General features: G+C 50.5%; 5 protein-coding genes across 5 annotated transcripts; 2 read left to right on the top strand and 3 right to left on the bottom strand.

The window, feature by feature from the left end:
* Positions 1-48: 48 nt before the first annotated feature.
* TGAM01_v207203 (hypothetical protein) lies at positions 49-2,619 on the bottom strand (the record flags this gene model as incomplete). Its single annotated transcript, XM_024550034.1, has 1 exon — positions 49-2,619. One exon carries the CDS (start codon positions 2,617-2,619, stop codon positions 49-51), a length of 2,571 nt encoding a protein of 856 aa, XP_024405200.1.
* A 1,209-nt stretch (positions 2,620-3,828) lies between these two features.
* Positions 3,829-7,486, bottom strand: TGAM01_v207202 (hypothetical protein; the record flags this gene model as incomplete). Its single annotated transcript, XM_018803731.1, has 2 exons — positions 3,829-6,679; positions 6,801-7,486. 2 exons carry the CDS (start codon positions 7,484-7,486, stop codon positions 3,829-3,831), a joined length of 3,537 nt encoding a protein of 1,178 aa, XP_018663104.1.
* Positions 7,487-11,031: 3,545 nt separating this feature from the next.
* Positions 11,032-14,123, bottom strand: TGAM01_v207201 (hypothetical protein; the record flags this gene model as incomplete). The annotated part of the gene is made up of 4 exons (XM_018803732.1): positions 11,032-11,933; positions 12,004-13,176; positions 13,228-13,892; positions 13,951-14,123. The coding sequence occupies 4 exons, from the start codon at positions 14,121-14,123 to the stop codon at positions 11,032-11,034; spliced, it is 2,913 nt and encodes a 970-aa protein (XP_018663105.1).
* A 1,412-nt stretch (positions 14,124-15,535) lies between these two features.
* On the top strand, positions 15,536-15,955 carry TGAM01_v207200 (hypothetical protein; the record flags this gene model as incomplete). The annotated part of the gene is made up of 1 exon (XM_018803733.1): positions 15,536-15,955. The coding sequence occupies one exon, from the start codon at positions 15,536-15,538 to the stop codon at positions 15,953-15,955; it is 420 nt and encodes a 139-aa protein (XP_018663106.1).
* Positions 15,956-20,229: 4,274 nt separating this feature from the next.
* TGAM01_v207199 (mucin) lies at positions 20,230-23,502 on the top strand (the record flags this gene model as incomplete). The annotated part of the gene is made up of 3 exons (XM_018803734.1): positions 20,230-20,730; positions 21,131-21,308; positions 22,211-23,502. The coding sequence occupies 3 exons, from the start codon at positions 20,230-20,232 to the stop codon at positions 23,500-23,502; spliced, it is 1,971 nt and encodes a 656-aa protein (XP_018663107.1).
* Positions 23,503-24,654: the final 1,152 nt, after the last annotated feature.

Below are 24,654 nucleotides of genomic sequence, written 5' to 3'. Positions count from 1 at the left end.
ACATATCTACCCAATATCAAGTACATCTATGCCTCTAATATCCAACATTCAGCACCACCTCTCCCACGGCTCCCGCCAGGTCACCCTCAAAATCTCAAATATCCTCCTCTCATCCCTCCTCTCCACCAGCTCCCCCTCCGTAACCTTCACTCTATCCGGCCCCCTCAGCACATCTCGATACAATCCACGCTGGTTCAGCCTCATGCCCTTCTTGGAAGCCAGCAGCCGCATGCTGCGATTGAAGATGTCGTTCCCGGTGAAGTAGATGAGCGCAGCGCCTAATTCAACCTCTGGCACCAGTAGAAAGTCGATCCTTCTCCATATCGGGCGGTACTTTTCGTCGTCGTTGAGGCCCTTGATCTTGGGCAGCACGCAGCATCCGTGCCATTTGCTGCCATCGCTTCCAACTCGGGATGATGCCAGTCGTGCCACAAGAAACTCGTCTCTCTCCAGCTGAGCCACCAAGCTATTCAGAAAAGACTTGAGATCTGCTACAGATTCCGTGCCAGGCTTCGTCACGATAAAATCAATATCATGAGAAGTCTCAGCACCCCTCCGGTAACTGCCCCCAATAATGAGCTGCACCATCGGATCAATCTTCGCCGCAGCCCTCTTCACGACCTCACCAAGGGCAGTGACTTCCTTTCGAGGGATTCTAGTGTTCAAGTCGTCGTAGTGCTCGACGCCCACCATCTGGCTGGGCGTCAGTTTGACATGCTGCTTTATGTCGTCGAGCGTCCGCCAGCCTTGCGCAATCCATTGCTGTGCTATTTTGTTCCCCACGCCGTAAATCTTCAAAAATGTTTGCAGCGCCGAGTCTGTCGGTTCTTCTTCTGCGTATTCAAGCCTCTTCAGCTTATCCGTCGTCACAATCTCTTCAATCTTTTGCGCTAGCCGACGGCCGATACTGGGTAGTCGATATGCCTCTTCTTCAGTAGTGATCTTGACGGTCTGCTGCTTCAGGGTGCTAATGGCCTTCCGATAAGCCAGTGTTCGCCAATGATCGTTGACTCTCTCGTAGTAGCTGTTCATCTTTTGCAACACGTCGATAGTGCGTGCATTTGGGTTGTCGTCTGCAGCCTCTTGTCTCCCGGCTCTATTGCAAGCAAAGCGATCCTCAAAAGTAATTGCCTTGTTGGTCGGTCGTACCCTTCTAGACGATCTTCTCTTTGAAGGTCGCTCATTCTCTGAACCAGATCCTTCGTCGAGATTCGCCTGGTGTTCCGATTCAGTGACCGTGGATTGAGCATCATCATCTTCGTCAACATCCAGGGGCAAGTCTTTAAACTCTTGCATGATTGAGATGTATTCTGATAATTCATCGTCCTTCTTCGGTGGCGCTTTAGATCTAGCCTTGGCTTTTGGTAAACTCTTCATGAGCTCGTCGGCGTTATCCAAATCCAGTACAAGAGGCTGAGAATTTGTCGCTGATCTAGTTGCACGCTTCGTCAAAGGACTTCCCACTGAAGATTCCTCTCCTTGCGAGGGCGTCCCTCCGGGTGGTACATAATCCCACTTCCCCTTGTTATGATGCTGCGGCTTCAATGGCAATGAATCGGCCTTTGGTTTTGTCCCAGGGCCGGAATTTGTAGTACCAGCAGCAGAAAGAAGAACCTCTTTGTCTTTTGTTCCCGTCGCAACCTGGCCGTCTACCAGATACTTCTTTTGATTCGGATCCACAATAGCACGAAACTGAATGCAATCAAGAGGATAATCCTCATTGACGACCTTCGGCATCGCTCGATCCCTAAATCCGTCTTTCGGCCATAGCTTTTCAACATCCTTGTACACGAGCTTCTTCTCCACAATGATATGCGTGGCCGTCATCATGTCTCTCGTCCACTCCGCTCCAAACTCCTTCGCCCTATTGATCCGCAGCCGTCTGACAGGCGCAATGTCATTGTCCGGAATGTAAAAGAAAGACAAGTCCTCGAATATCTGCTCAACCCCAGGCCGCGTCTTTGACGTTGCAACACGCCCTCTCTTTTTACTGCCGCTGGCTGTCTTTGTCTTCTGCGTCCTTGTCGTCGCCCCGGCTCTGACATTAACAGACGGCGACGACGACACTTCCTCAGATGAAGTTTCCAACGATCTTTGTAACGACGCCGGCGGTGCCATAGGAGCATCGCCAGTAGCAACAACGATTGAGTCTCTGCCCTTGTGCCCGCGCAACTTCTCTGCGCCCACCGACGGCGTTTCTCGTACCACATCCTCCTCCCTGCTATCCAGCAGCGCATCAAGCCGCCCCTTTGGCCTCGGCTTCCCCGGTCCAGTCCCCATAATGACCTTTCCAGACGGAGGCTGAGGCGCCGCAATTAGTCTCCGGGGAGTGAGATTTTGCAGCTTGTTCAGCCGCTTCGCAGGCAAAAGCTGCTGTCCTGCATGTTGTTCTTGTTGTTTCTGTGGCTGCTTCTCTTGTTGGCCGTGTGCATCATCCAAGTTCTTCGTAGGCCGAAAGAAGTTCCTGTGAAGCTGCCTCTGCTTTTCTTCGCGCGCATCGAAAGCGTCGTCGTCTGGTTTCCCGGATATATGCCCACCGCTGGTGGTATGAGAAAATCTTTTAAGCTGGTCAAAGTATGCGGTTTTAGATTCCGCCGAGGCTGGTGCGTTTTCATCCATTTTTTTGAGAGCGAAATCATAAAGCGTGAGTATCAAGATGTTGCGCGTGTTCTGTGAGCATGGAGTCTTATACCAGAAGATCGTGAAGGGACGAGAAATGAATGCCTCCGTTCTTTACGCGCTGTTGATGTTATTTTACGATGCGGCAAGGGCATTTGGTAATCGTTGTTGGAGCATGAACCAGTTTCAATGTTTTAAGCCATCTTCATAAGCTGTGATGGAATGAATGAATGGGCGAACAAGTGCTTGTCTATCGCATCCATTGCCAGCTCAGATTCTTGAATGTGTTTCAGCGAGAGGTTTAGTGCGTATAAAAGTGAGATTCGTGAACGAGAGCAGTATTAGTGAGATGACCCAGGCAACAACGCGCTAAAGACAGCCACTAACAATACCTACCGAATACGGATATCAACTCTCGTTCACTCACATACTTTTAAATGGAACATCTTCATCTCAAGGACACAACAAATGCTTTTTTGTCAGCACGCGTTAAAACTTATATAAGAATTACTTCTTCCTTCTTTTTTCCTTCTTCTTTTCTATTACCAGGTTCTCTAAGCACCAGTCTTTCACAATGACTCAAATACACGAACCAAATTGTTAAACTCATAGCACTGCTAATGGCTATCATATATTGCAAGGCTACCTAGATATACACTAAATCGATCCAACACGCCCTCCAAGCAGTAAAATAGACATTAAGAAATTCTAGATGCTATGCCAAAAACACAACTCTCCCAAGAAGCTCCTCCCGAGAGCAGAATATTGTAATGCAAAGACATGTTCAAGCGTCCAAGCTATAGTGCCCGAAAATCCAAGGCGGTAGTGGTTGTATATATATAACATGTACAAAGGCTGTTGTTTTTGGTTGTTCCAAGTTGCCCGTGGGAAAAAAAAAAAAAAAAAAAAAGTACACAAACTCAAGTAGTAGGCCGCTCCAAATTCCCATACTGTCTCTCAAAACGCCAGCTGTTGTCTAATTATTTTCTTCTTCTCAAATCAAAAAGTCTCCCGGCCAGCTCTATTGGGCGTCAGCATAAAATGCTACATCAACATATAGATGCAAAGCGATTTTCCCCCAAGCAAATGAGAAGCAAACTCCATCGCTGAATGCCTGAATGACGTATTTCCCATATATTCCATCTCTTTATAACAATTGTGGTGTAAGCCGACCAAGTCGCCAAGTCATCTGCTAGATTTGCGACGCTTCTAGCTTCGAGCGGAAAAGAATCCTCCAAAGCCTGCCTTGGCCTGGCTTTTCTTCAGGAGATCCTCGAGTCGCCTAGTCTCTCGGACTGCAGCTTCGCGGTCCTCTTGGAGGTTGAGAACCTCTACTTGAGCCATGTTCATCCTAGACACGACTTCTTGCATTTCATCCTCGGCATCTACAAGAGCCTTTTCGAGCTCCAAGACTCGTACTCGGAGAGTCTTCATATCGGCCTCTTCTTCAAGACTCTTGGCGGGGGGCCGGCTGCTCAACAGCGGCTTGGGGCCAGATCTGTTGGAGGAACCATCGGCGGGATCAGTCTGGAGGCGACGCAGCTGCTCGTTATGCGCCTCACGTAGCCTGGTAATCTCCTCCTCGTGGCGGATGATGCGGTCCTCTGAAGAGGACTGGGCGGCAACGACCTGTTCCTCCATGACTCGAAGGCGCTCTTGAAGCTCCGAGATACGCTGAGAGTTGGTCTTACGGTCCGATTCTCCTCTGGCAACGGCAGCTTCGAGACGCTCTCGGAGTTCAGCGTTAGTGTCCAGCTGCTGGCGAACTTGGGCTGTGAGCTGCTCAATGAGATCGGCAGACTCTTTGAGCTGTTGTGCCAAGGTGGCGTCGGCTGCCATCGACTGAGACTCGCTAGCGACGAGCAGGTCGATCTGGGCCTTTTGTTGGCCAATTTCCCTTCTGGCGGCATCGCGCTCCAAAACTGCCGCAGACAAGGATTGCTCCAGGCGCTGCATAGCCTCCCGTGTCTCCTCATCTGCAGTGTCTGCTTCCAGTTGACGGATACGCTCCAGGGATTCAGTGTACGCAGCTTGTAACTCTGCGTAGGCATTTCGAAGAGACTCGGACGTAACCGGCTCTCGCAGGGTATCGCTTGAGCCGCTCAGGCGGGCGGGAGCAGGCGGGATCAGGATGTCGTTTGCCTCCAGCACGCTGCGCAGAGACGCAATCTCTTCAACGGCTCGATCGAGATCGATTTTGAGACCGCCAAGACCCTTTTCAACCTGCCATTTCTGCTCGAGGGCGTCTTCGGCGCGTCGGCGTAGGAGATTGATCTCTGTCCGCAGCTTTCCCATGTCTTTTTCAAAACCGGCCTTTCTTGGCGAGACGGTGGTGAGCCGCTGACGCTCGGCCTCGAGAACGCGAATCTTCTTTTGATATTCCCGGTTCTGGAATTCTTGGCGCTCCAAGAGGCTCTTGAGGGCGCTATGAAGAGCATCGCGTTGGGCTTCTACATCTTTCAGTCGTTCAATCAGAACCTCTCGAGGCTCTGTGGTGGCTGTGTTCTTGACGCTATCAGACCTTTTCAGACCACCACCAAGACCGGAAGGCCCACGCCGCATCGATCCGGTTGCTACTGAGTTGGACCGCGAGAGACCCATTGAATTCGACCTGGACAAGCCGCCCAGGCCAGACATGCCCATGACCGACATTCGCTTGGTGGGCAGATCTTCAATGCCACTGGCCATAGAATTGCGAAGTGAGCTGTTCTCGCGCTTCAAGGTGGAGAGCTCTTGCTGCATCCTGGAAGACTCGTAAGTCAGACTGGCATACTCGGCAGCCTCCGACTCAAGACCTTCCACTCGCGCCTTGAGCTCTGGGATGACCTCATCGCGGAGGTTATCTCGCTCGTCGCAGGCGTCTCGAAGCTGCCCCTTGAGAGCAGATAGCAGGTCTTCAAAGTTAGTCTTGGACTGGCGCTCCTCTGATAGCTTTCGCTTTAGATCTTCACAAGTATTTTCGAGTTCCTGGATCCGCTCGCTGGCGTCGATGTTGTTGATCTCAACAACGTCCACTTCAGATGCCCTCTCTTGCAGCTGCCTGATCTTCTGGTCAAGCTCTTTTCGCTTCTCCCTTTCCTCCTGTATTTTGGCCGTCAACTCCAGGCGAAGAGACGCTTTTTCCTGCTCGGCCTTCCTCTGCACCTTTTCAATTTCATCTCTGCTCTGGTCAGCAGGCTCGTTGAGCTTCACTGTGCTTTGACCGGAATCGGAAAAGTAATCGCTTGTCCGTTTACTGCCAGTTGCTTGGGGGTTGTTTGCAATTTGCTCTTGAAGCCTGTCGGCCAGGTCTTCCAGGTCAATCTCGCGGCGGATAGATGCGGCCAGCTCTGAGCTGATGGCTTTCAACTCGTCCTCCATCTCGTCAATCAGCGTGGTATTTTGGGAGAGATGCGGCGAGTGCGTCGAAAAAAATGACTCGCGTTGTTGGGCGAGAGTTGATGCCGCATTGGTTTTGTTATAATTGGACGCTAAGCTGTTTGTCGATCGTCTATTCTGGGGATTTGGTGAGAATGGAGACGGTGAGGGGAGGGACGTCAGATCTGTGGCTGAGGGCGAGGGATTGCCCCAGCCAAAAATAGAAGCCAGTGGAGAGGTTGCGCCCGGTGACCTTGGCAAAGGTTTGTTCCGGTTTGGCGATCCGTCTATTGTTGCTGACTGCGGCGAGTCGTCTATGTATGAATCCAGCTCTTCCTCTATGATTGAGGGGTCGACTCTCTCTAGCCGTAGATGCGGAGGAGTGTGCTTCGTTGGCGCTAACATGGGCGATGAGGGGGGGGGAGTAGAGTTATTATCGTCGTCGTAGATGGACTCGGCGTCAGACGCGCTGTCAATGACTTGGCTGTCAGTGACTGGCTCGTGAGCTTTGACAGACACGTTGTCGGGAGTGGCGCCGGGTGCTAGATCTGAGAGCAAATCGTCGTACTCTGACAGGGCATCAGAGAACTCAGTGTCAGCTGTTTCAGCGGGAGAAGGCCCACCACCGTGCGTGGAATTGTTTCCCGAGGCAGGAGGTGTTTCGTCGTCCGTTGGCGCTGGCGCTGTTCTCGATTCGGACAGACTGGAAGGGTTCCGGGTTAGTTTTCTTTGTTCTCCTGTCTTTTGGCCACTTTTACGCTTTGTCGTGAACAGTTGCTTTTATAGCAAAGAACAAGAAACAAGACAAAGGATATACTACTCACTGTGAGGCTCGCACTGAAGACTTGGCAGAAGGAAGGTACGGGTAGAAGGTGGGACTGTCGACAGAGGGTGACCGCGCGAATCTGTGATCCGGTTTGGGTAGGTCGATGGTGGTTTGGACGGGAGGGCCGTGGGCGAGATACTGCGTGACCAGAGAGGACGGAGCGGCGGCGCTGGATACGGGCTTCCGCTTGATGGGACCGGAGAAGCGAAAGGGGAGAGACGAGACGGCCACGGGAGAGATGAGGGTGGGAGCAGAAGAGTCGACGTAGTCCAGCGTCTGGGAACGACTGTGACTGGCAGCGATGCTAGTGCGTATGGGATTGGGAGCAGGAGCGGCAATGGTTGCTGACCCCGGATGGTGTTGGTGCTGGAGCTGGACGTCTTCTGGGTGGTGCGCTTGGTGGTGTTCTTGGTACTGTTCCTGTTGGTGCTCCTGTTGGTAGTCCTGGTAGTGGTTCTGGTAGTGGTCCTGGTAGTGGTCCTGGTCGTCTTCTTGTTCCTGGCTGTAGTATTGCTGGTAGGCGTCGTCGTCTGATGCTGGCTCTTGTCTCTCGTGGTGGATGGTGCTATGCCTCAACGGCGATGCAGGTGGAGAGACTTCAGATGAAGCAGACCGCGTATCAGAGTCTGGCGGGATCGACGCCATGGCATGGGGCCCGCTGGGAGGTTGCGATGCGACGTCCATGATATTGAGCGTCGTGGGGGTACGAGACTGTTTGCAGCAGCAGCACTACTAGCCGAAGACGAAGATACGAAGACAGAAGAATGCGCCGCAAGCGAGGCAGCTAAGAGGTACTACAGCTGGTACCGCAGTCGGCACGGCAGCAGCAGTACTTGGATCCAGAGGTATTACAGGTACGGTGGTCGAAGCAATGCTCGAGAGAGGTGCTTAACGCCGGTGGCAGGTTTAAAATTGCCCATGAATCGGATGGTCGAAAAAGGACATTTGGCGAGCGAGCCGGAAGGAGGCAGACGGAGGGCTAACTCGAGTCGTGGTAGGGCCCCCGGAGCAGAAGGGGACTTTTGGTCTTAGGCCGGTCTTGGACTCTTGGAAGAGAGAAGAGAAGGGGAAAAAAAGGGAGAAGCGAGGCCTGCTCAGCGACGAGGCTGTGGGGCAGCAAGCAGGCGAGGCCGGGGTCGGGTGTGGAGGCTGCACTTTTTAGCCAAGATGAAGAGGTAGCGCCATCAGCGTATGATGACGCCGGGAACCGTCTTGTTCCGATTATCTGCAATACAACTTGGCTCTGATCGTTAAATGATGGCGCCAACTATGGGGGAGGCTAAGTTGTGGTGGTAGCGCGGGCAACGGTGATGGCAGCAGCAGGAGAAGTGATTGGCTGGCGGCTTCTACACCCATAGTCAGGGTCGCCAGCTGACCGAGGTCTACATGCAGGTATGCGCCCATCACCGTCAATTACAGTCTGGCTGGTACAATTATGACGGAGAGATGCACGTCATTTCGGCTAAAGAGAGATCAAGAACAAAATCAATATTCACAGCCAAAAATAAACTCCAATTGGCCGAGCGTTTAGCAGCGCGAGCAGATAAAGGAGGTCGAACTGGCAGCAAGAAACAAGAAAATAAGCCACCGGCGGCTGCGAGTGGCGCACAATTCAATGGCAAGCGCCTCCTAGTCAGGGGTTTGGGTCGCCCAAAAAATTGATTGGTTTGGGGTTTGATCGGGCAATGGCTTTTATTGCCCTGGTACCTGCGCTAGCGCCCTCCAGCCAAAGGAGAAAAGGGCCGCTAGTTGGGCCTCTAGAGCCCGTGACGCGAAACATGCAGTTGAGCGTGAAGCCTCACTGCCACTTGGAGGCGAGGCGGCTCAACTTCAGCCGCCCTTTGCGCGTGAGAGTGCACGTTATTGCTATTGCGTGCATACAGGAGCGATACTTTACTCATTTGAATGCTACTACAAATAGTACCAGCGCTGTATTGGAGAGGACTTGCTTGTATTGTACAAGTTAAAGTTGCTTCGCGCAAGTTGCCCCTGTTTTAGCGCCAGGCTCGGCATAAGCCACTAGTACAGCAACTATGCGCATGCAGGCAGTTTGGCATCAATCGCGATGCTGGGATGGCGCTGATCAGGACAAACTCCAGACTAGAGAGAGCTAGCACGAACGCTTTGATGATATCCATGGCTGATGCCGAGTTTTGGAGGGTTCGAAGCTTCCGGGCCTCCTTCTCAGGTAGGTAGGTAACAAATAATGTCACGCCTAGTGCAAGTGTTAGCAGTGCGACATGTCAACTCTCGCAGACGGCAGCAATTAGACAACGCCTGAGGATGGTGTCAAATATAAAGAGGCCTTATCTCGCCTGTAAATGTCCCCCTGCAACTCTGCTGTATGGGTGCTCGAACCAGATACGGTGGTGAAAACACTTGACCTGATCGATAGCGCTCTGTAAGATGCATCTATCCAATATACCGTCAGCCTTCACTTGGCGCGCGCAAAGACATCCAGCCTCTCCAATTGGCCCCGGAATGCACAATCGCGCCTCGTGCTCACCTCGGTGGCGGGCCGCAAACAATCGACTGGCTGCGACATGTCTTCCGCCGGCTTTGTTCTCTGCCAGTCTCCACTGAGATCCCTCCATGCTCTCCTAGCACTGAGTGGGTGCCTGCATGAGACCTACTGCTGCTGCAGGCAATCACAATTCAGGGCATCATCCACGCTCGAAGCGTCTCACAGCGCACTTGGTGGCCTCTGCGCGATCTCTCTCATCCCCCCGGTCCCTTGTTCCGGCTGGATGCAGCCAAGCGTTGCCTCGAGCTCATTACAAGCACCCGCGTCTAGCGAAGTATCCATTGGTTCTACTGCTGCCTCTCATCTGTATGCGATACGCTCCCCCTAAGGCCAAGGGAATTACGGACTCAGCCTGAGTGAGGGCTGTTCTCCAAGCCCATTGGATCCTGCAGAAAAAGGACCGGTTCGCGCTCTTCTTCAGCTCTGCTTTCTGCGTGCCTGGGCGCCTATCAATTGCCTCAACAGGAATTCCATCCATCCGTCCATCCAATTAAGCAAACTTGCAGTAGAGCCACCTCCCAACTTGCGTTGGCCACTACCAAGGTTAGAAATAGATCATCGTTATACGCAGCTGGGCAGCTGGCACATTTGGGTATGTGATTGTTGCGGTCAGTAGCTCAATGTTCCTCAATAGAGCAAACGAGATTGCATCCAGAAAGCCGAACAGCGAATCGGATGTATGTTTTAGCATCTTCTCAATAGTGACTATAGCGGCCAAATCGAGTCAGTGCAAAGGGTCCATTGAGATTAATGAGCGCTCAAATCCCCCAGATTCTTGCCCCCCGGCACGAGATATTAATCTCATCCACGCCAAAAGGGGCATTCAATTCGTCACATCACCAGCTCGAATAGGCAACAAGCAGCGTGGAGCACCTGCTGCTCCCTTCCTCTTTCAGCACCACCTGGAGATCATGACTAGCTCGCCTCTTCTTATGTTGTTACTGTAGAGATGAAGATGAGAGAAATGTTTCCCCACGTGGGCCATATATGCGTCTTTTCGCGTTAAGGTTGCGTATACTACGACCACGGAATGCGTGCGCAACTCTTTGGTGTTCAAATGTGACAAATAATACGGGCTGGTCCAACTTAGAGCAAAGACTGGTCGCTGACTGACGAGTTCCCTTAATGTGCAAGTGTCGAATCTCTCCTTCTTTGCCTAGCTCAGGTGCATGTGATGCTTTTCCATTATGGAAGGCTGTTGTTTTATGAGTGTAGCAATATTTATAGTAGGCATTGCTTGTGTCTGGCGATGTACTCAAAGACGTTAAGCCATTATGCCACTTTAAAGATTATCATCAGGCCAAGTAGCCGTATCATTACTTTGCAGCATGCGATGCTAGGTATTTTGCCTATTGGTGCCTAGATGTTGATATGAAGAGCTTCATTTCTCTCAAAAACCGAGCGGTGTCTCGTAAACGCTGTTGACAGGGCAATAAGCCCGCACGCCGACGGATTACTGGCAAAAGGTCTCATTAAACCGATGATATACTTCTTAAGCTAACCATAATAGTGCGCATATTCTTTCTATCTCAATGTCTCTCTCATATCATTCATGAACGCCTAGTATCGATATAGAGTATTGGATATCGTAACAAACTCCCAGTTTTTTTTCCACCAGCAACAGGTTTGCTAATTCAACAAGTGCAAGCAAAAGCTCCTTTTCAAAAGACTGCGCCAAATACCCTTCATTCAGTTCTAAAATGTCTTATAAATATAGCTTCCCCTTTGGCAGCAGTGCCCAGACACCGCCACAGGCGCATCTACGCTGCTGTCCCAGAACAAAAGTATACCCAGGGCGCGTTCCAAACACGTCTTCCATCACGGAAGCGCACCGGGTACACCTCCTCCACTGCTGAGCTCCAAGCTTAATCTCCGCTTTTCTGAACAAATCGATGTAAACGTCTTGAGGCAGCTGGGATTTGTCGTCCTGCACACCGAGAAGGTCGTAGTTTGCAAAGAAGAGCTTTGCAGGGTCGGTGAGGGCTTTGAAGGCCGGCAAGTCCTTGGTAAAGAGCTTCTTGATGACTGGTAGAAAGGGCGCCGGTGGTGATGCCGCCAGGAGCATACTCAGCTCGAGCTGGATTTGTGCAGCTTTGACAGCCATATCAATCTGTTTCCCCTGAGGCGCTCCCGTTTGATTCTTGACCAAGGTCGGGAGAAACGATTGGTACGCTTGGCGAACGTCCCCGCCGAGAATGTTGAGCAGTTTTTCAAACTCACCGGCTTTGATAAGGCAAGACGAAGTGATTTGCTGCATTTTCTGGTACGCTTGCTGAAGCTGAGGGTTCAGTGGCCTGGGGGCACCTGTTTGGTCCACGCCCATCTGTGGCTGTCTGCGGTAGAATTCATTGGCTTTTGTACTCAGCTGCTCTAGGTGAGCAATTCTGCGGCATATTGCCAAGAGAAAGCTTCTGCTAGATGACGAGAGTAAGAGATGCAATGATATGTCGTTTTGTTTATGGAGATATGGCGTCAGCTCTCCAATCCGCTTGGGCTCCAACCTCGCCATAAACTCGCTGTCATTCATCAGCGCGAATAAGCAGTCAACCAGCCATGAGAGTAGATCTAAAGACCACTTGGCGCAACCAGCTAAAGCCTCGACAACCTCTATATTGTATCTCGTCAGCAGGGCTGATTTCTACGTCATTCCACGCGGAATATTTTGACGTCAACTTACCAGGTTCGTCCAGAGGGCTCATCTTCTCTCGCGCCGTCGCTGGCATGTTGCTTGCGAGAGTGATGAGGACAACCACATTGCGTGCGTTGAGATAAACCATGGCAAATTTGCCCTGGAATGACCTGGCATGCATTTCCCCCTTGAAGCCCAAGCTATTCATAATACTCAAGATGCCTTGAAGCGGAAGGTTTCTCATTAGCGAGTCATGGTGGAGCTCTTCGGAGTAGTCGACCTGAATCTTCAGGACTTTAATCATCTCGTTGGTCCAGTCTTGAATAAATCGCCTCTTTGACGTATAGGGTGCGACAATGGCAAGCATATCATCGTAATTGGCCTGATACCATATGGCAGATGCGGTTGCCACCGCCAGACCCGCTACCGAAGACGCATAATGCGCATCTAGATGAGAGTCGCCAATATCCCCGAGCGGGTATTGCAGCTTGCACCATCTAATCTTTCCATCTTCTGACATTTGGATCATGGAACACTGGGTTGGAGAAAAGGCAACCTGTTGGCATGGGCCTTCTCCGCCAAACGCCCAGCCAACTTGGCGCAGATTCATCACTTTATTAGAGTCCTCGGTCGTATACATTTCTTCAAAAGTGTAGCGATCTCGGTATTCGACGGTACCGTCGGCCATGGTTAATATCAAGACTTTTCCAAATTGGGTCGACTGGAAACTAATGACCATCTTGTTGAGGATAATCGGCTCTAGCTTTCGCAGTCTAGTGGGAGCCGTCTGTTCTGTCGCGTCACTATTTCTTCGACTCCCCAGCTGCTCAAAAGCCTGATGAAGGTTCTGCCGCGGCTCAGACACTGCTTCCCAGCGGTCAATGACCGTTTGGGCTACTTGGTAAGATCCAGGTGTAGGTGAACGCGTCCTAATAGCTACAATCGTTGGAGGAACTATGCTCTTGCCCGTGTTGTCCATGATAGAAGGGAGAACGTGTAAGTGAGATAGCTCGGCCATAGAGATATCATTGTTGGCATCTCTCGGGCCTGTTTGCAACCATGTTGTAGCAGCGAGATGCTTTTCGACTAAAGAAGGGCTTAATCGAGCGTTCTGCGGCAGAGGATTCTTATCCGGTTGCGATCCAGGGCCGCCCCATTGGATTTCTATCTTGAGCAGTCTCAGCTGCTTTGATGAAGTAGCAACGGCGACAAGCAGATGTCCTACCTAGTTAGTAATGACTAGCCATCGATTCAGCGGTTTTGAAGACTTACTCCTGTCAGAAGCAAGGGCCGCATGTGTAACCAACTCATCCAGCGAATTCACGCTCTCAAGCTCCATCGTAGTCTCCTCCATCCGATTATTATTCTGAGACCAGAACATTCTCAGCATTCCGCTTATTGTGACACAGAATAAAGCGCTTTTTGATGAATGCGGGTGGCTTGGTCCGCTAGCATGGACAAAGGAACTCTCGTACTGATACACATGCCCCTTTTTAACTGCAGGCCCGTACATGATATTGTATGGTTTCTTCTCGAAAATCAGTACTTGATCTCCCTGCTTTTCAATGTTTGGTGTGCTCACCTGCTGATTTGATGGGGCGACAGCAAGCCAGTGTGCTCCCACAACGGCGTTGGCATCGTCGATGAGATCAGTGTCGTATTTCCTCGTGACAAAAGGGTGGTTGAGTGATATGGAAAAGCTGAGGATGATAACCCTCCCTACCGCGTCAATGATGGCAAGCTCCGGGATATTGGTCGACCCCCACTCCAAGTGAACCAGGGGGATGCCTGGAGTTCCTCTGAGGAGCTCGCATGTCGTCGGCTGGCTGAGATCCCAGGTCCCGTCGAGCGGGTTACATCGCAGGAAACGGTGCTGCAGGTACTGGCCGTCCGCTGATATGGTTGCAATTGTCCCAGACTTGGACCATGCCAGCGTCCTAAAGCTCTCGTCAGCCATAGCCACAGTTATCTGGGAGGGGATGCTCGAGTACGCACTGGCAGCAGCCACGGTTCCTCAGGTCATCAACCTTGAGTGAGAGCGGCTTATTATGAGACCTATCGGGAAGTGACAGCCCAACGCCAACACCATCTCCAAACAAGTCATCCACGTCATTTAGATCGACGGGCACGGTATTATCCAGCATGAGGGGCATCTTTTCCGCAGTCATTTGAGCAGTATCTGCAGGCGCAAAATGAACGCCAGATGCCCGATGCAACTCAACTCGCGGCGATCAAAAGCATGTAAAGTCTTCCAGAGTCGCGTCAAAAGGCCCAAACAGTGAATCACGGCCGCAAGGAAAGTATATTTTTGGAATATGGCATGGACAATGTTTTAGCAGACAAACGCAACAAACAGTGGATGAGCATGCTCTGAAGCATGACGCTCATATGAAGGGTTTAAGTTCAACGAAGCTTGAGAGGCGTAGTGGACTGCTTACTGTAACCAGCCGCTGGGCGCCGGATGAATATCGGTAGAGCCCATGCTACCCGTTTCCCACCTACCCTGGAATTAGATGCTTTAAGCCAAATTTGATGAGCAGCTGGAAAAGTCTGCAGAGTAATAAACAAAAAAGAAATAAAAAATCATTTTTTTACATATGCTTCAATGTATCCGTTCAATTCTTTTGCCCCATTCAAGAAACAAAGTAGATCAAGTGTGCCTGCTGAGCGCTACTGGTGAGATTTGACGAGATGTTCTACTCTGTTTGGAGTGATAAAATTGACGTATTGTCTATGAACCCAAATAAACATCTTAAAAGCTGAAAGAGGCACGTACCTGCATATTATAATACTCTCTGTTGTAACCTCTGCTTTTCTCATTTACCACAGTGCGGGTGTTTTCTTCATCCATATAACTTTGAACTCCCACCCCCTGTATCTCAGACTTACAGATACGAACGCAACTATGAAGCCTTTACTTAGTAGCATAAGGTTTCTGAGTCAACTGCAGAATAAGTTTCTAGGTATTTGGGCCTTGTCATCTTTATCACAATGTCAAAGACAGTAAAAAGGGCCTGCAGTCTTTCTGTTAATTGGATTGTTATTTTGGGGCGTTGCAATAACGTCAATACCTGCGCTCATACTGATATTCAACGCCACTGTCGATCCACCACCGCGATAGAGTGGAATTACCCGAGTGCCCTTGCTGCAATCCAAATATGCTAATGAAAAGACCATGTTAAAAGTAAGGCATATGTAGTCCAGTATCTGTGTCAATAGAAGCAATGTATCGCTGATGCCGGCAGGCTGTTGGTGAAATCCGACATACACTGGGACCAGAACTGTGAGCACCGATATAGATGACATGAAAGCCCACAGCTATTCCGAGTGGTCATCGACCAACACAGACACAAAACCAGTTGCCATTGTGAGACCCAAGTCCACAGAGCAATGATCGATAATTGCAAAAATATGCACCAAATATAAACTGCCAATGACGCCGTACGGGGCCGGTTCCAGCCTCGAAGGAAACTTCGGTTCTTCTTGTTCAGGCGTATGCATCGACCTATCCGAAATGAACAAGATTGTTGACTTTCACCCCGATTATATGGACGTTGTAGTATAGGCGGGAGTCAACTGGATGGAGCTCAACGCAGAAATAAAAGACAGCGGCCTCTTCTTGCCTCCTGACCCGGGCCCAATGGCTTATATCGGCGGCATAATTGCCACTAACTGCAGTGGAACCAATGCCGTGAGATACGGCGCAATGAAAGACCCTGTCGTCAATCTGACTGTTGTTCTGGCGGACGGCACAGTCATCAAAACGCGGCAAAGGCCAAGAAAGACATCGGCTGGATACAATCTCAACTCTGTATTCACTGGATCGGAAGGCACTCTTGGTATTATTACTGAAGCTACCCTCAAGTTGGCGATACTGCCGACGAATTTGAGCGTAGTAGCAGTGGCCTTCGGTAGCGGCAGCATTTTCATTGGTTCGTGCAGGATTCCCTATGGCCGTCTTGGAACTGATGGACGAAGTGCAAATGGAAAGAATAAATAGGAGTGGAGGAACCGAGGGTAGGATGTGGGAGGAAAACCCAACTCTATTCATAAAGTATGTATAAAAGAAAAACGTCCCGTTGAAGATGACTCAAGTTACAACGTGGCTCAGGGAAAACACATACAGAGAAGATGAGCGAGCCTACGTGTGATTTATACGCCAACATAAAGTGCTAGGTTCTCAGGTACTCAGAATGCAGTCGAGGAGAGCATTTAAGAGGCCCGAGCCATATGTCGGCGTCATAACGCCAGCACATTCAAAGGCGTGACTACCAAGAAAGAGATGGATTCTCCATGGTTAGCTAGAAAAGAAGGCATGTTAAAAGCAAATGCACCGAGACCAGAAGGCACCGTCTTGTGGGCCACAGATGTTGCTGTGCCTATATCGCGCATGGCTGATCTCATCGGTGAGCTTTAGCAATAGCCACTCACGAGTCGTCACTAATTATCATAAACAGAGGAGTCCAAAGCAAGGCAACTGACCATGGTCTCATAAATTCTACTATAGGGCATGTGGGAGACGGCAACTTTCATCAAGCAATGTTCTATCATCCCGATAGCGAAACGGAGAAAAATAACGGATTGCGTTCATACAATGATAGACAGGGCAGTTGAGATGGAGGGAACTGTGGCAGTGAGTTAACTTCGTCATTCCTTCATGAATTCATCCTACTGACAGTACATCACAGGGCGAGCACGGGATTGGCATTGGAAAAAAGGTAAGGCAATGGATTCATCGGACTTGTTTCAGTGACAGGCCGACTTGTGGCTGGCATGGCCTTATCATAGAGCTGGGCTTGCCGACGATTGGCGTCATGAAGGCCTTGAAGGATGCGCTTGATCCGCAGTGAGTTCAACCAAATACATCTAATGTTGGCTCTATATGACTGACGACTACCAATCAGTTGGCTACTAAATCCAGGAAAAGTGTTTGACGAATGACACAACGTTGGAAGCAAGCACTTAGTGTAGCCACATTGTAGATGAGGATTGTGTACTCTTGTAAAGGCTATTCAAACCTGTGCCACCTATGCATGACAGAGTGGGAATCATGACTCGGGGTGACTTGGTATCTACGTTTAGGAAGTCGATTCCTCTATCATACACACATCAATTTAACCGCAACTCAAATCCTCTTAAATATTAGTAGTAGTGGTCACATTCCCAGGACGCATATAGTTCTGCCCAGATCGGCCTCCAGCATCACGAAGCGCGAAAGTAGCCGCGAGATAGGTGAAACTAGCTTCAGCTATGGATTTAGAGTATCCTAAGTATGTTTCGACTCTGCAGAAGTATATTTGAGGGGCCTCGTGGAGATTGATATGGAGAGCGTTTACGCCGCACGTGTTCCCGAATACATGTAAACAGCACGTGTAAAGACACTACCAACAGAGCAAACGCGGCTTTGCAATCCATCTTCTCAGTGGCGAACGAGCCAAGTTGGAGCGCCTCAAATCAATTTTCTCCGGCGATGTCTCCATAGACTTGCCGAGACGCCGTTGTAGGCGGGTGATTTTCGCCTTAGCGCATGAGAGCGATTCAGAAGTCCCGCGCGTCTAGAGTCCAGTCCCGTACTTGAACACGGCAGAGAGGATGAGCATTGCCGACGATCAGCGGCACTACTGACTTTGACAGCTTGGTAAAGGAACAAGCAACCATGGACTTGCAGGCTTCTGGAAGGCCAGAAACCGTCACCCGGCAAAGTTCCATAGGGTCTTTACCCACTGTCAGTCCAACGTTGCTTACTTGAAGCGTTGTTGACGTGCTCCGCCCTCCGTAATTGCGATCGCCTCTCGTACACGCGAGCCGCGAACAGGGAGCCAATGCGCCTATTCCGTCATAGCACGATTTTGGCAATCATACGGTCGATGGATAACCAAGAAGAGCAAATGAGAAGCCCTCGGTACTTGGACCCACTGCTTCTTTGGCTTAGCCCTTTGGCATTGCTGTCCTATCTCGTTACCCTTCTTGTTATGGTGGTACAAGTATGCATGGCTTGAAGTGCGGGTTGCCTAGTTCTGCGATGCCATAATGGAACCGGCAAAAGTACCCATTTTCTGTGTTCGTAATCGGTTGAGTGAGTTGAAGATTTATAAGAGATGAACCTTTTCTATAATTCAACAACTGATGCTGGCATATCATTCGTAGCGTCAAGCAACGTCACTGTCAACGGGCTGCATGCACGCTCTTTACAGGATATTACCTCATCCCCCGCAAAAATACGGAGCATGAGGCCAGAGATTGACGGATCTAGCATCCCTATCAACAGGGGCTCTCCTGATGGACTGAGCTTTCAGGTCAGGGAAAGGGGCCGGCTTTTGCAGCGCACCGTGCATGCTGATAAGAGGCATGGATCAGCGGGATCTGGACTCGTATGTGGTATAGCAAGTCGAAGAAAGTGCGAGATACAGACGAGACTGTAAACGAGACTGTAGACAACCCTGTGTGGAGGAGTTGCTGCGAGGCACACGGGCAGCCGCCTGCAGTTTGGACTCGCAAAGAAAATAGTAGCAATATGCGAGCCATGAGGCGAGATTATTGAATATCCGCAATCTATAAAAAAGTCAGTGATCCCCAAAGCCATGATTTTGCAATCCCACAGCGAATAAGAGAATCTCTGGAGTAAAAACACCAGCATCATGCAAAGGGGGTCAATCCCCAGCACTCTCTGCAGATGAATTACCGTACGAGTATGATCACGTCGCACAGCATACCCTCTTTTAGAGTAGCACTTGATTTTGGTCATGCCAAGGGTCAAGGGCCCATTTAGCCAATGTTCAAACTTGCCATTAACTGTCGTATTGATACGGCTAGTTGTCGCTCGCTCGGCCGCTGCTTGTTTAGTGGCGGTTATAGCCTCTTCCAAAGCCGTCTAACTTTTTTTCCTTCCGAATGCGAGTGAGCATCTACAAGTAGATAGGTTAGCTCAAGCAGAATAAAGTAGTGCAAGGATTGGCGACGAAAAGACGCGAGTAGGCAAACGCAGACCAGGGACTGACGACAGCCTGCGCCTTCGCTTGCTCGTCAATTTCCATGCCACCCCCGCCGCGTCCCTGAATTCCAAAATAAGCACGCTTCTTCCACCGGTAGCCTGCATTAGCCTCGAGAGATGGATGGCGCGGAGAACTAGGTCTGAAGTGGGAGCGGTGCCGCCTCGAGAAGAGCTGCTTGCGCCATGGCGCTTACAAGCATTCTGATGATTGCCCGTTTCGTAACCTTGTACTACTACTGCCATTGCCAGGAAGAGACCGCGACCCTATGCGGCATGGTATGACTGGTGCTGTGCGAGTATGGCCGCGATGGCGACGGTGGTGGTGGCAGCGGTGGTTGATATGTGACTGGCAATGCTGCTCCTGGCTTCCATGGCGGGTTTCACGCAGTTTCGCAGCCCGCATTAAAACCTAATGTCCCCTCCCAAAGAGCAGAATGTGACAGGTGATTTGCTGCATTATTCGTGCGCTCCCAGCGGCGTGATCATCGTGCTATCACATATTGCTGCTGCTGCGCTGTGAGTGGCAGTGGCAAGTGGAAATCCTTGGTGCGTGACACCGCGGCCACCCTACATAGGCGCTGCTGCTAGCACTGGCCTCGACTCAGCGCCCCCGCCGTCTGCCGCCCACTCAGCTTCCACCTCGCCCGTCCTGCTGCGTGCGCCATCACGACAATATTGCAGCCTCTCCACTGCACTTCAACCAGCCCCTGTCGTCCAGCCGTCGCGAGCAGCTGCTTCAGGATGGCCAGGCTACGCATTAGGCCTATTAGGCCTCGTGCCAGGTCCCCCAGATGTGTGCTAACCTCCAGAGGTGCTCAAGCGCCGCGAGCAGAATGACCAGGGCCACGGGGCTTTCCAACGAGGTGCCTGGGCGCGGATCGCAGATTGGCCAGTGCTCCTCGACTTGGCGGACAGGGGATCGCCAGGAACACAACGTGGACGGGTCGGCTATGGATTACTGTATGGATTATGGCTGCATGGAGGAGCGAGGTTGAGGGCCTCTACTGGATGGCCTGCGGTGATGCGATGGTAATAGGTCTGCGATGCCACTCCAACCAGGGAACGGGATCATCGTCTTTCTTCTCCTCTTCTTTCTCACAGGACACGGCATCCGATATTACTGCATATTCCATTTCAGGCTGTCAGCTGTCAATCCTGCAGCATATTGTTGTACCTCTGCCTTCGCTGTTTTGTGCAAAGGGACTTTACATCTCCATCACTGCCTCTCGCTCTTCGTCTCTTGTTTGTCGAACAAGACATCCGCTTGAACAAGACTTACAGACATGGCTCCCATAGCGGTAAAAGCGCCCACCGGCGGCAAATCTACCACGACTCCGTACGGTGACAAGTCTATGAAGCGTGGCAGGAGTATAAAGAGAAGCTCTACGCAACGTCGACCACAGCAGCTTTCACCTCATTTCGCGCAGGCGATGCAAATGCAACAGAGCGAAGATGAGGATGAAGACGAAGACGAAGCTGCTACCATCTCGGATCGTCCCAGTTTGCAGCCATACCGACGTCGAGAACGCCAAAGCTACATCAATCCGCGACAGCATATGCTGCATCTGCCCGACTCAGCGCGACCTGCGACCTCCCGGAGCCATAAGCGAGACTGGAGTTACCACAGAGACCAGAGCCCAAGCCCTTCAATCTCCAAGAAGCTGCCGCCATCTGACAGCTTGGCGCAGCAGCCGCATATTGAAAGCCACTTCAGCATAGGCACTGCCTCTACGGGCATGACGAGCGAAGAGTTCGAATCGTTGCCGCCTACCATTCAGAGAAAAGTAAGTCGCCATCCCCGTCGTCTACACTCATGCCATATCTTCTTCGCATGTTCTTTTTGCCTCACCTGCTCCAAAGCGATGGGTCTTCTTCAAGTTTCTATTTTTTTCCAATACCACTTTCATTTGGCCCGCTATTGTTTTCGCCCTGCATTCAGCATAGAGATGTGTATGCACATCTGGTTTCAAGAGGCACTCGTGATATCAGCAAGGGATAAAAGCTCGCTAGTTCGTGTTGCAAGCAACAGCACAAGAACTCAAGGGACAATAATACCATCAGGGTAGAGGAACTATCAACAGCACAACGTGCTCTTCCTCAAAGCAGACTAGCTCTATGCTCTGTCTGACCCGTACGACGGGACCGGGCTTTGCGATGCTAGCTGGCGAGCTACGATATCTCTAGACACTTTTACTGAATGACGAAAAGCAAGACAAGTGTCAAGGGTTGCTACGCTTAGCCGGAGCCGTCGAAATGGAGTCTGGATTCGCGGAGATGAGCTCTCCGAGTGGGCTGAAGCAGAGCTGGACACCGGCAGCCTTTATCGCCTCTTCTGCGACGCCTTGCTTGCCGCCACTTGCCTGTCCGTCCCTCGCTGCTGTGCCAAGCAATACAATACGATGCGATGCGATGCAATGCAATGCAATGCAGTTCACCAATTCCAATGACAAGCCAGTGGCGCCGGAGCGGCTGAATCCGTCCCTGGCAGCCAACTGACACTAGTCTCGTGTCGCCTGTGACCGGCTCCATGGCGCTTGGATGCCGTCTCCAGACTACGGCCGAGAATGGAGATTGCGTGCAGGGCCAGCTCGAGCGAGCTCCGTGTTAGTGCTTGCTGTGGGAACTGAGATCCATGGATTGATCTGCCAACGCCTTCCGGCCAACACTCATTCCACAGCCTATATGGCCCGGAAGAGGCAGCTTGACATGGCAAAAGGACGGACGCCGCAGATTGTTTTGAACAAACATTGTGTAGCTCCTCCGTACCCGGCGTAGCGTACGCTGAAATTCCAAATGAGACTCTCCCTGCAGGGCGAAAGCATCTCTGCAAATTTGCGCATATCCTACCCCTTTTTCTCTCGTGGCCGATCGATGTGCGAGTGCTCCTGAGCCAACTAGCAATAGTATTGCTTCTGAATGCTTCCCCACTCGTACGCCACGCCATGGTTCTTCGTTCCTAAGTTTAAGACATGCCATCCTCGTTCGAGCTAGAATAGCCATCATTTCATCCGACTATGACACGCTTTTAGGTAGTTCACCTCACTAGCTTGCCAATAACACCCATAGCCTTCCTTTATATGCGGCTACTATATACTTGCCAGGATATCCCCTTTCTTATTGTCGACTTTGGGATTCCTTTTTCTCTTTTGGAGAAGTTGCCTTTTTCGAAGCTTTTTGACTGACATATCTCGTTCCCGTCATAGTATTTCTCGACTTTGGAAAGGCTGCGCTTTGCCCATACCGCTTGCTGTGCTGGACATTCAGATCACTCTCTGGGAGATTACCATTCTACATCATCTTTGGCAAGCGAAGAGGATATCACACTTGCCTCCGACCACCATTACCGAGTCCGACCAAACTCTGCTCGCCTACATCCGAACCAAGCCGATCACATTTACGGACGGCCAATCGACAGTGGGGACAGACAATCACGTACGTCTCATTCAAACCACAAGAGCATTATACTGGATGCTACCGACGAGGCCTTTGTCAAGAAACGTCAATCGCAGTTTCCCAAGTCAGGCAACTATCTGGACGAACTTTATCCATCACCCTATTCAACAATGAGTGGCTCTCTTGGTGACGGATTCACAAAATCCCCTGCAGTGGAGTCAGGGACAGACTCAATCACAGAAAGCTTGCGATGGCTTGAAGAGAGCGAGGACTTAGATCTTCGTCTTTGCTTAGACGACGACAATCAGCCGAGCCCAAAGCAAGGGAAGAAAAAGCGAGTTCCATTTCCTCGTCACCTATCGATCTCAAAACTTTCTTTCGGACGGCCTTCGGTTCAGTTGAGCCGCCCGGGAACTAGAGGTGGAGCTATGGCTTCTCCAGCAATGAGCGAGCAATTCGTACTATCTTCCATGCCAAGCCCTACTGGCCATTTCCGCAGGCGGTCTCGAGCCATGTCCCTAATGTCGCCAAACAAGGCTCAGATTTCTGACGATTCTACTCTTGTTGACCAAGCTCCATCCCACTACCAAGATCCTGAGGCTCGCATGAAGCTCCGCGTATACCTCGCTTCCCCTCACAAGTTTGATGAAGCTATTGAGTTTGGATTCCCTTCATATGAAGGAGGAGAGACGACTCACATTCGGTCCTTCTCACGCCAAGGCTCATCTGATAGAATGCACAATCTGAATAGCGACGATGTTGAGTCACTAATCAGCGACCCCGCGTCCCCTACCGATATGGCCTCGCCGAGGACGCCGATGAGCATGGATCACCCATCTGTCGAGCATTCACCACATATACCACATGAGGGAACCTGGCCTGCCAACTACGCCCAGGCTCCAGCGTCGTCTCGTGAGATGACGCTGCGGATGACACTTACACGGCCTGATCTTCGAGCCGACGAAGAGCAAATGTATGGCTGGCAAAAGCCATCATCGGCCAAGGCACAAGCCCATGATGGATCCGCTCAGCCAAGATCGTATGTCCGAGCTAGCACTACCAAAGACAACATTGAGAGGCAATTCGCTGCGTTTGACCAAGACAATGCCAGCGCCGATAACAGCATGGTCAAACGCTTCTGGAACCGAGTCCGCCGATCATAATAGCACGAACCACACAGCTTCGATCTTTGCTACACCATTCAAAAACAAAAACATATCTCACTCGCGAGTAATAAAGGCATTCGACAACAAGTGCCACTCACTCTCATTAATTCCGCAAGATTCTTTCTGCGCTCAAACCTCTCATTACAGCATACAGCATGCATAACTATACCCAACTGGTTCTTTTGTCTCTCATTTAGCATTTTGTTTTCATTTCCTGTCTTTTCGGTTTCTATACGGGGAAATCATGACCACGCTCATTTGTTTATCTATCTGGCATAAAAAGAAGCGCATTGTGTTCATAAATGGAGTTTCTGGAGGGTTTTTCATAGTTTGTGATGAGTGATGGGATTGATTGGTTAAAAGCTGCAAATGGCTCTTGAAGAAGGGCTGCTATAATATATTGTTATCTGATATGCCACTTTGGCAATCTATCAAACTATTTTTTTGGCTCCCGTTAATTTCGTGCTGTGAATGCCTCTTCTTCTCTTCTTCTTACTCCCAATTAATATCTCCCTTACCAACCATTCTACCAATCCCCTCAATACAGTCTATACGCCTCTCTAGACCTCACTTTGCTTTTGCTAGTTGCATAGGACGTAGTACACTATCTATATGCAAGGGATATGGATCGGCACGAGCAACACACGTGAACTCATGCACGAAATATCGCATGTGCATATACACATACACACGGCCCAGTACTAGTCATCTATGAAGCGGTGTGGCCACCCGAGACATGAAGCACACGTTGCGAGCTAATGCCCATGTTGTTATTGATCGATCTTCCGGGACGGTGTCCAATCAAATAGAGCATGTGTGTGGATGTTCAAGCAGGGAGAGAAAAAATAGGAAGCAAGGGAGGTGGAATTTTTTTTTTGTGTGAGTTTGAAGGGATGATGAGATAAGGTTGGAGTGTGGACTCTTTTTTCCTATCTCTGCTTTTGTTAGTGACGAAGTAGGTGAAATGAAATGTGCTTGTCTCACTTGCGTGGGTGGTTTTACCCTTACGTTTGATGGACGTGTGTTCGTTTCATGATCGTGAATGGGGGTCAGTCAATATGTCGCCTAGGTATCAATGCTAGATAAGAGTCTCTACTCCGTAACGTTTTCATCTTATGGCAAATGTATAGACAAGCACTAATGTCAAAC

Source organism: Trichoderma gamsii, assembly GCF_001481775.2.
Source record: "Trichoderma gamsii strain T6085 chromosome Unknown Scaffold_26.2, whole genome shotgun sequence".
Taxonomy (NCBI): domain Eukaryota; kingdom Fungi; phylum Ascomycota; class Sordariomycetes; order Hypocreales; family Hypocreaceae; genus Trichoderma; species Trichoderma gamsii.
Note: the sequence above shows the minus strand (reverse complement) of the source record. Positions and strands in the feature narration are given on the sequence as shown.